At 33.9% G+C, this 19047-nt stretch overlaps 1 protein-coding gene across 1 annotated transcript in view; it reads left to right on the forward strand.

The window, feature by feature from the left end:
- The window catches only part of LOC122790550 (extracellular calcium-sensing receptor-like), a 308167-nt gene that overhangs the window by 186470 nt on the left and 102650 nt on the right, over positions 1-19047 (forward strand). The window contains exon 4 of the mRNA XM_044058098.1: positions 13121-13244. Coding sequence (XP_043914033.1) covers positions 13121-13244 — 124 coding nt within the window. The remainder of the gene's footprint in view (positions 1-13120; positions 13245-19047) is intronic.

A 19047-nucleotide genomic window follows, 5' to 3' on the forward strand; every position in this document is an offset into this window, starting at 1 on the left:
TGGAAGATTAAAATAGCTAAAGTTGCACAGTGTCTCATATTGATATGTAAGTTGATACCTTATTCAGGTATATGCAGCATTTAGAGACAACAACCTCTGGGAATGTTTGCAGTTATCAAAGAGTAGCAGATCATCAGACAACCTATGGAGGAAGTTATACAGGAATGAGAGAAGTATTCATTGCTTCTCTGAGAGAGTAGTTGATGCATGGAATACACCATCAAATTATATTAAAATAAGCACTAGCTTAGATTGTTCAGAGAAACACATGGGCACTTATTATAGGAAAGACGGATTTGGTATATTGGCAGGTTAAAAGGGCATTATTTCTCATGCATGAAATATTTGTATATATGTGTATGTATATATGGGTCTACTTTATAACACTGAATTAGTGAAACTTCAAATCACAAAACACAGAGACTGGAACATCAACAATGCAAAATACTAAAAATTAAAAACAATGAAAACACAGATCACTAAAACCTGAAAACACCACATCCTATAACATCAAAAAGTACAATGCACAAATACCCCCTCCAACGAAAACAAAAGCTAAACCAGCAAACACACACTTTACTATGTTTCCACAGGGTGCAAGCCTCCCTGCACCCCCCCATGTGGTGGGCACTGACCCCACACCCCCATAAATTAAATATACCAACTCAAAGATCACACTACAGTCAAGAAAAGTTAATATCCAAATCTCCACTGTATTGTGATCTCCATACAGAAAGTAAAAATAATGTCTAAATCGCTTACCTGTATTGTCCTGAAAACACAAACACACTAGCAAAACAAAAACTTCCTACTCTACTCACTTATCCTGGCAGTTATCACAACAGTGCTAACAAACAAGGATGTCCAGGCAACCAGGAGAAATCGTCTACAGCCAACCAGCATACAACCAGACTGTTACCAAAACAAATCCAAAACGTGAAGAATAATCCAGTTCAGTTTATTAGATGAACAACAAACGAAGATGACCTAGGTTTCGTTCAGTAACGAACTTCTTCAGATAACATTCCACACATAACACCCTCCTTAAATACACCTTACCCTGCGCTTAATTAGAACAATTAAGCATAATTACACTAATAAAATCAATTAGCATTGTTAAACACACAGTGACTAGTTTGTAACAATAAAAAAGCATACTAGTATAACACACCCTAACAAAATGTCTAACTAATCATACCAATATCACTAAGTCAAAATTATATATATATATACATATAACATACACTTCCCTATAATTAAAAATGATGTATCAATATAATAAAATAAAATAATATATATAAAACTACATATCTGATCAAATGTACAATATAATTCATTCTCATAAACTATTCAAATAAATGTCATGTGCATGAATAAATGGATATAGACAATGCCTTTACATTCTATCAACACAAACTATTTTCCTTTTACCATATTACTTTTTAATACTGGCTTAATGGTACAGCACTCATTTAAACCTGGTGTATTACATGCGTCTAAAAATACCTGCCATTTCAATTCATAAATATCTAAATCATACACAGTGACCTTACCTTGTGTGTCATACACTACATTTTGAATAATACAAAATTTAAATTTATGTCCAACATTACCTTGTATGTGCCTGGCAAGTGCATTAGTTGTTTTAAGATTTTTAATGTCTAAAAGATGTTCCCTCACTCTATCCCTAAAATGTCGGGTAGTCTTACCAACATAGAATGAATCACAATCCTGGCACAGTGCAAGATATACTACATTGGATGTATAGCAATTATAATGCCCTATTATTTTAATATTACAAGTATTTACAACAACATTATCACCAGTGCAATAGATATAGGGACATATAGTACATCGACCACATTTAAAATTCCCTATCTGTCTATGTGTAGTCGTTTTCTTAAAACTATCGTCCCTTTCAAAATTATTTTTAAAGGATGCATCTTTTTTGTACACAAATTTCACATCACCCTGAAACAGGTGTCCTAATTTTTTGTCTTTACTTACAATGTCCCAATTCCTCTGAATAATATCCCTAATGATCGAATAACAATCATTATATACAGATATATATATAAGGGAATATTACTTAATTTTACTTCTTCCGTAACCACATTGTTAAAGTTGCCCAGATTAATACATGTTGAAGTTAATATGGCCTGATATGACCCTATTCTCCTTTTATATGCCACCTCATTAAATATTTTTGCACATAACTGTTCAGGATAACCTCTATTCCGGAACAAGTTAGATATATACTTCAGTTCTTTCACAAATTCTTCGTCATCACTCACCATTCTGGCAGCCCTGACTATCTGCCCTTTGACAATTGCTTTTTTCTGATGGTCAGGGTGCCAGCTGGTGTAATGCAAGTAAGCATTGGAAAATGTTGGTTTTCTATATATGTTAGATTTCACCCTTCCCTGCATTTTATCATAAGATAACTTAATGTCCAAATATGCAATTTCTTCCTCACTAATTTCATGGGTGAATTTTAAAAACCTAACCGTATTATTAATGTACAATAAAAATGATTCCAGCATTTTCCTATTGTCATCCCAAACAATAAATATATCATCGAGGTATCTTGTATACAGTTTAATATGTCCATAATACTTTGTTTTAAAGATGTAATTAGATTCCCAGTAACTCATTATCAAATTAGCGTAAATGGGGGCACATGCCGCCCCCATTGCCACGCCATTCACTTGTTGATAATAGTTACCTTCATAGTAAATATAGTTGTTCAATAACACTATTTCCATGAGATTGACCAACGTGTTTATCTTATCTTGATCATATAGCTTAGTTTCATATAGTTGTTCTTCAAGCCATATCAAGCCTATATCTTGGGGTATAGTTGTAAACAAATTACATACATCCACCGTAATAAATGAATACCCTTCCATCATTTTTAATTCCTTAATCTTCACCAAAAAATCCCAAGAGTCTTTACTGATATAGGGAAACTTAGTCAGGCATTTCTTAAAATGATAATCCAAAAATTGGCTAACAAAACACGTCTTACTCCTCTTACCATCAACTATAGGTCGAAATTGCAAGTTATTCAAGCCCTTATGTATTTTTGGTATGCCGAATATTCCACTAATAACTGGATGATTATTAACCATATAATTATATTCATCTTCTGATATTTCCCCTTTATATAACATGTTTTTGAGTGTTAGATCTATCTTTGCATACGCTATATGTATTTCATTAAGACTAACTTCCACATATGAATCTCCTTGCAACATTTCAATCATATAAGATATATAATCCTGTGTATTTGTTATAACAACACCATTACCCTTATCGGGTTTCATGATCCTTATATCCGGTTCCTTACAAATATTGTTATACATCTCATGTTCTTCTTTCGACATGTTATAATGTATTTGCTTTTTATATGTCTTGTGAAATTTCCTCATATCATTCTCACTTAATTTCTCAAAAATGGCTATCTTATCATTCATTGGAGGATTAAATGTACTTGATCTTTTCAGCACATTGTCTTTTTGACTATTAATATTTTCACCCTCTGGACACACATTAAACCAAGTTTTTAGATTTAATTTGCGAGTAAACAATTTTAACTCCATTATAGATTTAACCAAGTTCCCCTTCTTACATGGGACAAAGTTAAAGCCTTTTGCAAATAGATCAACCTGCTTTTCATTCATACTAACCTTCGAATAATTGAATAGCTTAAAATCACCAACTTGATTCTTAATAATCTTAGGGTGACTTAACACGGCATACATTGTGTTGTCTATAACTTGAATTTCACCCTGATTCGAATTATGTATACATTCACTAACAATAGACTCTTTGTAATATACCTCCGGGTCAAAATTAATATAAAAATTCACCTTCATATCTAGTGACCCGCCTTCTAAATCAACTACATAATGTGCAACATCTTCCTCTCTATGTACATTATTAAGAAGTGTAACTTGCTCACCATATCCCAAATCTCCCAATGAGACACTGTTATTAGCATATTCATGTGTACTCATATTCATCAAATCTATTATTTCAGCATTTTCCGTATTTTCCCCTTCGTATTGCGTCAAACATGCATTGCGTTCACCATTTTGTACATGTTCCATAGCATCACAAGTTTGCAAATTACCCACATTACTTTCATTACAGTAACATAACTTCCTTAACATCAATAAATCTATCAGTCAAAAACAGCAATATTTACCCGTTACCTGAAACACTTGTAATACACAAGATTAAAAGTACTTCACAACTCCAAAATGTACCATCTGCTATAATACCTCACAGCTAACTGCAAACTCTTAAAGTGATAACACATAACTAACAAACTCAACGTGTTTATATCATGTTATCGAAAGATGAAAATAGCGAACACTATTTCATCGAACCTAAAATATCTAAACCACATAATATCAAACATTCAGAACAGCAAATTTTTTCCTTGGGAAAAATTTGCTACTCCGAAACACATACACACAACACAAGCACACCTAAAAAACATCAATACACACACATACACTTATAATCCTACAACTAACCCTACACTAAACTATACATACACTACTATCTATCCACTTACCTTAACCCAAACCCTAAGGTCCATCACTATCGCACACTCACCTAACACGTGCCCTAACCCTAACTCCCTTAACGCACCCCTAAACCTAATTCACCTAACCCGCGCCCTAACCCTAACTCACCTAACCCACCCTAATCCTAGCAACCACACAATCGCACACTTACCTGAACCCAACCTGTAAATCTCCATCACAACACTGAAAATAGCAAAGCCACAGAACCGGCCAACCAAATTCTTTCCCTAGGAAAGAATTCAGTGTTCTGCAGCTTCACTATTTTTAGCATTTAATTAAAATCTGTCAACATTAGAACATTCAAAGTTTTAAAACTTTGATGTTCTGATACAGACCCAACTCAACAATAAACAAATAACATTTTCAATGATACAAAAGTCGATGCTGTAAATTTTCAGTATTATGCACTTACAATGTAGTAAATCTTCAGTGTTATGCATTGCTGATCTTCTGCCGGTATCGATGTTTCATGGTTGGACATGATGATAAGTCAACATTTTAAAGGGAGCCTGTATATATATATATATATATATATATATATATATATATATATATATATATATACCTATCATAGCATAGACCTCTAAACCATCCTCTAATATACTATTCCTTCTCCTTCATCTTTTTATCATTTTGAGCTTTTATTCCCAAAAAAGTTGAAACCTCCACTTTTACTTTGCTAAAATATTTTTGTTTAAATAATATGGAACTCATTTTATTCAAAATGTATTTTCTAATTTTGTTTTCTTTATTCAGTACTTCTTTTTATGTACTACATAAACTCTTTTGATATCCCATTAAAGTTTCATTTTCCCTCTTTCTTTTCTTTTTTCTTTTTCTTTTCTATGCTAAGGTTCTTTCCTTTTTAATATTTTCCTTTTTTGTATTTTTCTTTATATACAATCCACTTTTTGTTCAATATTTTTATAAAAAGAAATCATAGTTAAGTGATCCTGACACAATTGACTCGTTTACTTTATAAAAGGGTTCTCTCTCTACTTCACCAAGTCTTCCATATTAGAGAAACTGCTTTGATAGTACAGTGATCTGAAAACCATATTTCACATGTTTCCTTGTAACTCTCCTCTAAACTGTCTGGAAAAATAAAATAAACAGTTTTTGTCTTGAATCATTCCAATTTATATGTATAGCTGTCTCCATACTGAAATGTCATCACTTGAAATACAGAGTTCAGAAAAGCCAGAAAAAAAAAAAGACTGAAAACACAGAAGAGTGAATCTCAAAAATCTTTCTTCTTCTTTAAACTTCTTTTTGTGAGGGGGGGCAAGCCTCCCAGATCCCCCAAACTTATATAAACTCCTAGATGACCATAACTCAGAAAAAAGAAAATATTCTGAGAAATGGCATCTCACACATAGTATATGTTAGTCCTATCTTTTCACTATTCAGTCCCTGTGATTTGAGACTCGCTCTAGCAGGCCCTGATATTTCCAATGGTTACCTTATCATTTCTTTCCACTCCCCAAATGTACTTGTCCCATGTAATCATTTGTTTACAAACATAAATATGTTTCCCTATATTTCATCTATTTTTTTTTTAATTTGCAATTAAAATCTCCAGCCAATATTATATTCGTTTTAGCCAATACACATTTCCAGGTTTCTCCAAAAAGTTTTTATTTTTTTCTAAAATATATCCATACATCCCCTAAATGATTATTATACCTCAAGTCACAAACAATTCCCTTAGCAGCCTTGATTACTGTGAAATCCAAAATATTAACTCTATTGCATTTAAGACCACTACATCTCTCCAAAATTCTGTTTTATTTTTCTACCCCCCAAAAAGCTTCTGCTTGTTTTTTTCTGTAAGTTATTTAACTTATATACAGCTAACAAAATACTAACATCTGCTTTCTGATCTTGCATTGAGTTAAAACACTTAACCTTCTTTTTTTGTTCAAAATATTATTAGCATTCATTGACAAATACTAATATTATCCTTTTCTTTTTTATATGTATATTTTCACTCCCTTCATTATCATTCATATCTCCATTCACTATCTCATCGAACCTAAAATATCTAACCCACATAATATCAAACATTCAGAACAGCAAATTTTTTCCTTGGGAAAAAATTTGCTACTCCAAAACACATACACACAACACAAGCACACCTAAAAAACATCAATACACACACATACACTTATAATCCTACAACTAACCCTACACTAAACTATACATACACTACTATCTATCCACTTACCTTAACCCAAACCCTAAGGTCCATCACTATCGCACACTCACCTAACACGTGCCCTAACCCTAACTCCCTTAACGCACCCCTAAACCTAATTTACCTAACCCGCGCCCTAACCCTAACTCACCTAACCCGCCCTAATCCTAGCAACCACACAATCGCACACTTACCTGAACCCAACCCGTAAATCTCCATCACAACACTGAAAATAGCAAAGCCACAGAACCGGCCAACCAAATTCTTTCCCTAGGAAAGAATTCAGTGTTCTGCAGCTTTGCTATTTTTAACGTTCAATTAAAATCGGTCAACATTAGAACATTCAAAGTTTTAAAACTTTGATGTTCTGATACAGACCCAACTCAACAATAAACAAATAACATTTTCAATGATACAAAAGTCGATGCTGTAAATTTTCAGTATTATGCACTTACAATGTAGTAAATCTTCAGTGTTATGCATTGCTGATCTTCTGCTGGTATCGATGTTTCGTGGTTGGACATGATGATAAGTCAACATTTTAAAGGGAGCCTGTATATATATATATATATATATATATATATATATATATATATATATATATATATATATATATATATATATATATATATCTACCTATCATAATAGCATAGACCTCTAAACCATCCTCTAATATACTATTCCTTCTCCTTAATCTTTTTATCTTTTTGAGCTTTTATTCCCAAAAAAGTTGAAACCTTCACTTTTACTTTGCTAAAATATTTTTGTTTAAATAATATGAAACTCATTTTATTCAAAATTTATTTCTAATTTAGTTTTCTTTATTCAGTACTTCTTTTTATGTACTACATAAACTCTTTTGATATCCCATTAAAGTTTCATTTTTCCCTCTTTCTTTTCTTTTTTCTTTTTCTTTTCTATGCTAAGGTTCTTTCCTTTTTAATATTTTCCTTTTTTGTATTTTTCTTTATATACAATCCACTTTTGTTCAATATTTTTATAAAAAGAAATCATAGTTAAGTGATCCTGACACAATTGACTCATTTACTTTATAAAAGGGTTCTCTCTCTACTTCACCAAGTCTTCCATATTAGAGAAACTGCTTTGATAGTACAGTGATCTGAAAACCATATTTCACATGTTTCCTTGTAACTCTCCTCTAAACTGTCTGGAAAAATAAAATAAACAGTTTTTGTCTTGAATCATTCCAATTTATATTTATAGCTGTCTCCATACTGAAATGTCATCACTTGAAATACAGAGTTCAGAAAAGCCAGAAAAAAAAGACTGAAAACACAGAAGAGTGAATCTCAAAAATCTTTCTTCTTCTTTAAACTTCTTTTTGTGAGGGGGGGGGCAAGCCTCCCAGATCCCCCAAACTTATATATACTCCTAGATGACCATAACTCAGAAAAATGAAAATATTCTGAAAAATGGCATCTCACACATAGTATATGTTAGTCCTATCTTTTCACTATTCAGTCCCTGTGATTTGAGACTCGCTCTAGCAGGCCCTGACATTTCCAATGGTTACCTTATCATTTCTTTCCACTCCCCAAATGTACTTGTCCCATGTAATCATTTGTTTACAAACATAAATATGTTTCCCTATATTTCATCTATTTTTTTTTTTAATTTGCAATTAAAATCTCCAGCCAATATTATATTCGTTTTAGCCAATACACATTTCCAGGTTTTTCCAAAAAATTTTTATTTTTTTCTAAAATATATCCATACATCCCCCAAATGATTATTATACCTCAAGTCACAAACAATTCCCTTAGCAGCCTTGATTACTGTGAAATCCAAAATATTAACTCTATTGCATTTAAGACCACTACATCTCTCCAAAATTCTGTTTTATTTTTCTACCCCCCAAAAGCTTCTGCTTGTTTTTTTCTGTAAGTTATTTAACTTATATACAGCTAACAAAATACTAACATCTGCTTTCTGATCTTGCATTGAGTTAAAACACTTAACATTCTTTTTTTGTTCAAAATATTATTAGCATTCATTGACAAATACTAATATTATCCTTTTCTTTTTTATATGTATATTTTCACTCCCTTCATTATCATTCATATCTCCATTCACTATTTCATCGAACCTAAAATATCTAACCCACATAATATCAAACATTCAGAACAGCAAATTTTTTCCTTGGGAAAAAATTTGCTTCTCCAAAACACATACACACAACACAAACACACCTAAAAAACATCAATACACACACATACACTTATAATCCTACAACTAACCCTGCACTAAACTATACATACACTACTATCTATCCACTTACCTTAACCCAAACCCAAACCCTAAGGTCCATCACTATCGCACACTCATCTAACACGTGCCCTAACCCTAACTCCCTTAACGCACCCCTAAACCTAATTCACCTAACCCGCGCCCTAACCCTAACTCACCTAACCCGCCCTAATCCTAGCAACCACACAATCGCACACTTACCTGAACCCAACCCGTAAATCTCCATCACAACACTGAAAATAGCAAAGCCACAGAACCGGCCAACCAAATTCTTTCCCTAGGAAAGAATTCAGTGTTCTGCAGCTTCGCTATTTTTAACATTCAATTAAAATCGGTCAACATTAGAACATTCAAAGTTTTAAAACTTTGATGTTCTGATACAGATCCAACTCAACAATAAACAAATAACATTTTCAATGATACAAAAGTCGATGCTGTAAATTTTCAGTATTATGCACTTACAATGTAGTAAATCTTCAGTGTTATGCATTGCTGATCTTCTGCTGGTATCGATGTTTCGTGGTTGGACATGATGATAAGTCAACATTTTAAAGGGAGCCTGTATATATATATATATATATATATATATATATATATATATATATATTTGTATATATATACATATATATATATGTATATATATATATATATATATATATATATATATATATATATCTACCTATCATAATAACATAGACCTCTAAACCATCCTCTAATATACTATTCCTTCTCCTTCATCTTTTTATCTTTTTGAGCTTTTATTCCCAAAAAAGATGAAACCTCCACTTTTACTTTGCTAAAATATTTTTGTTTAAATAATATGGAACTCATTTTATTCAAAATTTATTTTCTAATTTTGTTTTCTTTATTCAGTACTTCTTTTTATGTACTACATAAACTCTTTTGATATCCCATTAAAGTTTAATTTTCCCTCTTTCTTTTCTTTTTTCTTTTTCTTTTCTATGCTAAGGTTCTTTCCTTTTTAATATTTTCCTTTTTGTATTTTTCTTTATATACAATCCACTTTTGTTCAATATTTTTATAAAAAGAAATCATAGTTAAGTGATCCTGACACAATTGACTCATTTACTTTATAAAAGGATTCTCTCTCTACTTCACCAAGTCTTCCATATTAGAGAAACTGCTTTGATAGTACAGTGATCTGAAAACCATATTTCACATGTTTCCTTGTAACTCTCCTCTAAACTGTCTGGAAAAATAAAATAAACCGTTTTTGTCTTGAATCATTCCAATTTATATGTATAGCTGTCTACATACTGAAATGTCATCACTTGAAATACAGAGTTCAGAAAAGCCAGAAAAAAAAAAAAGACTGAAAACACAGAAGAGTGAATCTCAAAAATCTTTCTTCTTTTTTAAACTTTTTTTTGTGAGGGGGGGCAAGCCTCCCAGATCCCCCAAACTTATATATACTCCTAGATGACCATAACTTGGAAAAAAAGAAAATATTCTGAGAAATGGCATCTCACACATAGTATATGTTAGTCCTATCTTTTCACTATTCAGTCCCTGTGATTTGAGACTTGCTCTAGCAGGCCCTGACATTTCCAATGGTTACCTTATCATTTCTTTCCACTCCCCAAATGTACTTGTCCCATGTAATCATTTGTTTACAAACATAAATATGTTTCCCTATATTTCATCTATTTTTTTTTTAATTTGCAATTAAAATCTCCAGCCAATATTATATTCGTTTTAGCCAATACACATTTCCAGGTTTTTCCAAAAAATTTTTATTTTTTTCTAAAATATATCCATACATCCCCCAAATGATTATTATACCTCAAGTCACAAACAATTCCCTTAGCAGCCTTGATTACTGTGAAATCCAAAATATTAACTCTATTGCATTTAAGACCACTACATCTCTCCAAAATGCTGTTTTATTTTTCTACCCCCCCCAAAAAAGCTTCTGCTTGTTTTTTTCTGTAAGTTATTTAACTTATATACAGCTAACAAAATACTAACATCTGCTTTCTGATCTTGCATTGAGTTAAAACACTTAACCTTCTTTTTTTTGTTCAAAATATTATTAGCATTCAGTGACAAATACTAATATTATCCTTTTCTTTTTTATATGTATATTTTCACTCCCTTCATTATCATTCATATCTCCATTCACTTCTTTTTTTTAATTCTTGCACTTCAGTCAATACCACTCTTTTAGCAGCAACCTGATTTTCTCCATGTCCTCAATTATTTCCCAATATATCTTCCTGCTTTCTCTTCTGACAGTCAAACTATAAATGATCATTTCCACCAAATTTTCTATATTTAATTTTATACACATTTGCTCCATGTCCAATTTTGCCACATTTGCCACATCTTTTCTTAGGACATTCACTAATTAAATGATCCCCAGAGCCACAGTAAAGCCACATTTTAGTTTGACCCCAGTGTCTTAAAAAAACCCTCCAATTAATAATCACAGCATTGGGAATAAGCAACATTTACTCATATTTATAATCCGAGCATACATTTATTTCTTACCCCATCGCACAAATGTCTTGCATCATGTCTTTTTTAATGTCATAAACATTTTTACAATGTTGCTCAAAGAACATTCTCAGTTCATTGTCCATTATACCAGGAGTTTGAAACTGTAATTTTAACTTCTTTTTTACGATCATATTAGTCTGTTTAGCAATAAACCCGTTTGATATAGAACAGAAAAAACTCAGCCAAAAAAAGATTCAACTGCAATATCAGAAAAAAAGATTAGCACCTGTATGTATAAACAAACTTATATCTTCGTGATGAAAATTCAAAAAAGCACTAATATAGTCTCACACAAAATATCTGTCAATCTGTCCCTGTCAGTTCTGAATGATGGATTTAACTTATCCATTAAATAAACATGTTCTTTTGTTGTACAGGGTTACCTTTTGATGTTACCATATCATAAGTTCTTTTATCACTGCAACTCTCACAAGTTTCATAAAACATAGGATTTTCTTTATTATTGCTTAGTCCAGCCTTCTGATTGCCTGTCTTTTGTACACCATCTCCAATCAACATCCTTCAGTGCTCCCTGTCATTTTAATTTCATCTGTGACATAATCCTTTACAATTTCTGACCACAAGACAGCAAAAGAGTCTTCCAGTTCCTTTTTATTAATCATTTCAACCAATACAGTGTCCTCCAAGCCATCTTTCTGAACTTCATTAGTTTCAATATGTGGAACTGCACTACCCACATGAATTGTCTTCACTTTCAGAAGCAATATAAAGCTCCTTTGACATAACACTCATAAGTCTCCTCCCTTCATTTTCACCTCCTGCTCCTGCATAGTGCTTTTTTCCAGTGACAGCCCAACAGCAATATCTTCTGGAAAAGAAAAAGGAAGTTCTCTGGTTCCCTGACCACATTCCCCTAGTCAGTATGATTATAATCTTAGGTCTCTCTTGAAGTCGCTATTGGCTTAGTGAAGCTAAACAAGCCAACAAAGTGTAAATGAATTAAAATTAATAAAGAAATGTATGCTTCTATAGCCTTCTTTTATATAGCTACACTTAACAGTTATACAGCTGTACTCTTCCCTTATACAGCTGTAGTGTATACAATACACACACATAGCCCACCTTATATAACTATATTGTATATATACATAGCTGCACCTTCTTATACAGTCGTACTGTATATTTCTATAGCTATACTCTCTCCTTATTGTTGTACTGTTTATTTACGCATTGCAACCTGTCCTTCTAAAATGACACTGAATATTTACATAGCAGTATTCACTTCTCGTGTGGCTCTACCTTGTATAATACATATGTAATTCTCCTGACAGAGCTGTCATGCATATTTATACGTATATATATATATATATATATATATATATATATATATATATATATATTTATTTAGACAGCTGTAACTTCTCCTTATACAACTGTTTATATGTGTATGCCTTTTCTACACTCATCTATAGTATGGATTTAAATGTCCATATTGTATCTTTTTTGCTTTGTACTGTTGCTTGATGCATCTATACTCTTCCCCTTCTAGTTATAATTTTTTCTCATTGCTGTTTAGGTCCCACAGTCTGTGTGCAGTGAGAGTTGCCATCCAGGATACAGATGTTCTAATCTTCAAGGTCAGCCCAAATGTTGCTACACCTGCATTTTATGTCCAAACGGAGAAATTACCAACCAGAGTAGTAAGCTGTTATTTTACTGATTAGTTTAATAATGTATTTATTTTGTCTGAGCTGGGTGGATTAGGCTTATGCCACAGAAATGTTTTCACAGGAGTTCTTGGATCCTTTTTTTTGTGACTATGAAACTTGGTTGCTGGTCATACAGTAATGCATTTGAAGTTGAATAAATCAAACTGAAGTTTGCATAGCACAACCCCTTTGCAGCTCATTGCTTTACTCAATAATGGGGGTTTGCATCAGGAATACAAGGTAGAGGGTTTGATTCTGACCTCTGATTATTGGCTAGGCTTGTAATGGTCTGTAGACATGAAGCTGAGTTGCTGTGTGATAAATCAGAATATCATTAGCTGAATATACACCCAGCTGTACATCTTACTGATACAGGCTTGTCTCTCTTCTATCCACTATCTAGGATAAATTATATCATGTGGCCAAATCAACACAGAGGATTAAGAAGACACCTGCTGGGGTCTACCAAGGAGCATTCCAGAATCTTATAGGAAAAGATGCTCCATAAAAGGGTATGGTTAACTAAAAAAGGACATGACAAAAGACATATCTCTCCATTCAGCCCCCAATTTCTCCAAGTCTTTTGGGTTTTTAATATCATGACAGGAATGAATCCCATTCCTAAGTCAAAGTATAATTAAATGTCATGAAATTAGTATTGTTTCAGTCTTTGATGTTAGCCAGAAGTGCACTTTGCAGCACCCACAATGTGCCCAGTAATGAATCCTTCTACAATTTGTATGTAATTACATGTATCGGTAACATATCAAAGTACAATTGTAAATTCTTTTTCATAAGACCCATTGCTCCTGTTGTTACTGGAGCTGTCTGAGTATCCTTCTATCACATTGCCCTCATTTCTGTCTGCAAATCTTGGTATTTATGACTCTGTGTCTCTCTCAATGGTCAATGTTACTTTTGTCCTCTTTTCATACTATATCTGATTTTCTTACTTCTATATTTTGAACTGTGGGTAATGGATGACCCCTTGTGATATAAACGTCATCATTTTCTATGATGCTTTGTGGCTCATGTTTCCTGAGGGAACAACCCACTTATATGACAAGCATCCTCCTTTCCATTATAAGACAAGACATTAATTATAAAGACAGTCATAAAATGTAAGGTCTGACCAGAAAGAAGCCAGCTGTTCATAAACAAGTTCAGTATGACTGGCTCACATCTAGGCAGACACAAGCCCTATGAATAGATGTGTGCCAGGGCGTTAAGATAAGTGGGTGACCCTGCTTCAGCAGGCGTCAGACTGCTAAGGGATCAGCATGATAATAAATGAAATACATCCAAGGTGGGCATCTTTCAGTAAGAGTTCCAGAATTCTTTAAATCCAAATACAGGGTAAAGTTTCTGAATGCAGTTCATCCTGGTTTATCTGTCTATGCACTGTGCAATAACTGAGGGGTCTTATGAATTAGATTAAATATGTGTACCTATGCCTGTTCATTCATTCATTTATTCATTTATTGAGTTTAAATGTAGGGCACAAGCAATTTATTTTTCAGAAACAACATGATAACTTGAATCATACTCTTTTTTTTAAGGGGACACAACTGTGCTTACAAAATCTTTCTCTAAAAGCCTGCATACATGATGACATGTATTATAATATTCCCGAGTGCCATTTAGCAAAGGTAGTAAATGCATATGCATGATGGCATAAAACTTATAAGGGATTTCATAAAGGACTTTTGTACACACTAATAAGCAGAATTATGTAACTCATGGAGTACTGATAATGCTGACATTACTACATACAAACTGAAAGAAAGCTGGGATAGTCTTCTAATCATTACCAATGTGAGAGCCATGTGTATCCATGTATTGACTACAGGGCATGTTATGTGTACTCAGTATACAAGGTGGCACTTTTGGCCAATATTGTTGTACAACACACTAGCTAGGCAAGAATAAGAATACCTGCTCTGAGTGGATGCTCACACCTTTGACCTCTATTTCATCATGTTATAGGCCAGACTATACCCCACAGGCATAGGTAATTGTTCATTATTAATTTTACCATGCTGGCCATGGCTACTGGCTCATTAATGAGGCCAATTCATGATACTACTGGGATAGCTCAGACCTCAGCCAGCTCTGTATCCTAGCAGTTTCTCCATGACTAATGACCATTGCTGGAACATACATAAGTTGAGTAAGCCATGCCAGTGGTGTAGAAGGATACAGCCCTGACTATAGCCCTGATCACCTGAGTTTGATTAGTGGCTTAGTAACTTTAATAGCAAGGCAGAGGAAGATGGTTATGCTCATCTGGGAGTGGACATGCTGGGAGGATCTGCTCATGAAGCCTTTTTATAGGTCAGGGTTCAGAGATGAATAGTTGATTTATGGTGGGAAGGGAAGCTGTGGAAGAATAACTGGTGTAGCTAGGCAGGTACACTGTCAGGCTTCTCCTCATAGTTCACCCAGCACATGCATAAGATAAGTGTCAGCACAGACGATGGACTTAGGCCAGGAGAAACAAATTCCTCATTGCCTGTAATATGATGACATCCCACTTGCCCTGTGGACTCTATGGGCATATTATTTCCCAGTCAGGAAACTCTTGTGATAAAGGTCAAACTGGGGAGTCCACAAAAATGTGGGAGCTACCAATGAAGGAACTACAGGGAGTATGGTCTAGGTGCCTGAAGCCAGCAGTGGTGAGATAAGGAAAAAAAAAACAAGCTGAGTGAATCCATTGATGACAAGGTTTCCACATGGTTAGCTGCCTTTTTGGTATAATAAGGTCTATGATGGCACATGTATTACTCTCCATTCTCCTGACACTCCAGATGTTCGTGCTTTTATCATCCTTAATGGGTATCATTCTGGAAATAGTATGCTTAAATTGATACTGTGATTTCAAAATAGAGGCAGTTTACTGCAGAGACAGTGCATTGATGATTGTAGATATTAATTATTATTGTGTGGCAGTGCAGTATGTAGTCATGCATCTGAACAGAGCAGTAGATAGCTAAATTGCTAAATTAGTGAATTAGAGCCCTGGGAAGTCCTCGGTTTAGCATCTCTTCAAACAAAACCTAAGGAGAAAAAAAAAAGGCAGCTCTTCTTTTGCTTTGTTAAATTCTCATTCTGGTTAGCTGCAATATTTCAGCATTCATTCAATTCCCACACAGAACAAAATGACTGCAACTGTTTACACAAGTTTAAAAAAAGGCCAGACTGATATTGTCCCTCAGTTCTAGCACTGCACTGCTAGTACATTACTTCTACATGACAGATCAGATTGTGCCCCTAACAGTATATGCCTGAGGCAGCCTCCCTTCTAAAATGTGTGATATGCTCGCAAAAGGCGTGACTTTTGTTCCATGCAAGAGAACTGATTTGGTACAACTAATATTTGATTTAAAACAGTTTGTGCGTAAACTTAATTTAAGATTAATATTTTAGGATGGAAATAAAACATCTAGACCATTTGGTATAGTTAGTACTTATAACCCTCCATTGCATCCCTCTTTGGAGGTGTTTGAGCATATGTGTGAACTTGATTTTAGAGCATTATGTAGGCAGTCAACTAATACATTTAAAAACAATTTATCAAATGAAGAAATCATGAATTTGGAGTTAATTAAAACCTCCCCAGGGATTAGGCTCATGAAGCCTGATAAAGGGGGATGTTTAGTTATAATGGATGGTACAGACTACATAGCTAAGATTAAAATGATTTTGGATAATGCCACTTATGAACGTAACTCTTTAAATGAATTTAATCAAACACTGTAAAGAATTATGGGTTTTGTTCATGATTTGTTTATTGATAGAATGATATCAGTTGTAGAACATAATTATTTAAATGTGTTATATCCAGTGAGCCCAATGATGTTTGGCATCCCCAAACTCCATAAGTATCAGAATTAACCCCCATGCTCCCTATTGTGGAGAGGGTCTATAACTCATCCCATGGCAAAAATCCTTGAAGTTAAACTGAAGAATTTTATTAGGAATGAACAGCATATATGTACTGATTTGTGGGACTTTTTGAAATGGTTAGATGTGGTTAATTTTGAGAATGAGTACATATTCATCACTATAGATGTGAAAGATTTATATAGTGTTATACTACATGACACAGGCGAGCGATGGTTCTGTGGTTACTTAACACTGAAAGGTCTGACACAGGATGTGATTAATACATATGAACAGCTTTTCAATATGGTTTTAAAATATAATTTTATCATTTTTAATAGTTATTTTTCTGTCAATAGCTGTCTAAATAATCACTTAGCAGCCAGGAACATTCTAATGACATCACCCACTGTTTAGCCGATTCTCCAATGTTTGTACTTTAGAATGTCCCTCTCAAACATGTGCCATTAGAAATGTATCAAAACACTGACAGATTCTCTAAACATTCTGTATATACAGGAAAATACTCAACATTTAAAAAGTTATTTACATTTGCAATTAGACAAGCTACTATACAATGCAAGTTAATCTGAAAATATACACAAATCTTCTGTCAGACATGCTAACACAGATGTCAGTGTTTTCATTTTGTTCACACAGATGACAAGCAATTCAAAAATATGCAAATTGTCTGAGTGTCTAGTGAGACCTTTTCTAATTGCAGCTAAATTGCCTCTGAATAAAAAAAAACAACAACACATCACAGAAACAAGTTCTTTTTACTGGAGCCCTTATCACGGTGTTATGAGAACATTCCCAATGTCTCCATTTTCCTGTCCTTGTGCATCATAGAGAATTGCAGTCAGTAAATAATGCCAGACATTAAAGTTTTGTACTTTTTATTGTGCAGGAACTGCACTTCAATGCTAGACTGTTGCTCTATTAACTTTTTATATGACTCAGAGTCACATATATAAAATTCATTTAGTGGCATCTAATGTCTCTACTGACTTTGGCCTGAAGCCTGAAGCCTTACCTCATGTCTAGTATCCCCTGCTCAATGTATTCCTGTCTTTTATATATATATATATATATATATATATATATATATATATATATATATATATACACCTTACTGGCACAATATGCAGAGTATCCCTGGTGTCTAGTGTCTAACCACCCCATCCCACTTTTACATGCCAGTAAGATATGATCTTACACTCATGTGTAGTATTTCCCAAAAACTCCATGACAGGAGTTATCTTTGTTGGCTAGTGTTCTTCCTGACTGATGTTGTTAACATTATCCCTGGTGGTTAGTGGTCTCCCTGGCCTAATGTTGTAGGCTTGGGTCATTAATCTAGGGTGTATGGAAGTATGACAGCCATCTTAACTCATCCACTCACACATAGTTTCACACATTCATTACAAAGACATACATACACATGTGCACACACATGCGCACACACATAACCCCCACACACAAACATACTTGCACACACACACACACACACACACACACACACACACACACACACACACACACACACACACACACACACACACACACACACAATCTCCATCCTCACTAACTCCACTATTGCTATATTCCAGGCAGACACACACACTCATATACTCACCCATGCATATTTTCACATTAAATTCAGGCACACGCAGCCTGACTCTACCACAGTGGAAACAACAGTGTTCATTTCCTTAAGCTGCCAGGAGTGGCAGTGCTTACTTAAGCAGCATAAATGCATGGCTTATTAGCATATGTTTCTCCCCCCTTTAGTGTTTCATTAACATCTAGCACAGCCAAAGAGACAGCCCACCATAGTGTTGTGCATGTTCATGTTGCAGCACCATGGTAGGCTGTCTCTGAATCAGAAATTGTTACTGTAAGGCTT

This window comes from Protopterus annectens, chromosome 16.part0 (assembly GCF_019279795.1).
Source record: "Protopterus annectens isolate FY-2018-M chromosome 16.part0, PAN1.0, whole genome shotgun sequence".
Classification (NCBI taxonomy): domain Eukaryota; kingdom Metazoa; phylum Chordata; order Ceratodontiformes; family Protopteridae; genus Protopterus; species Protopterus annectens.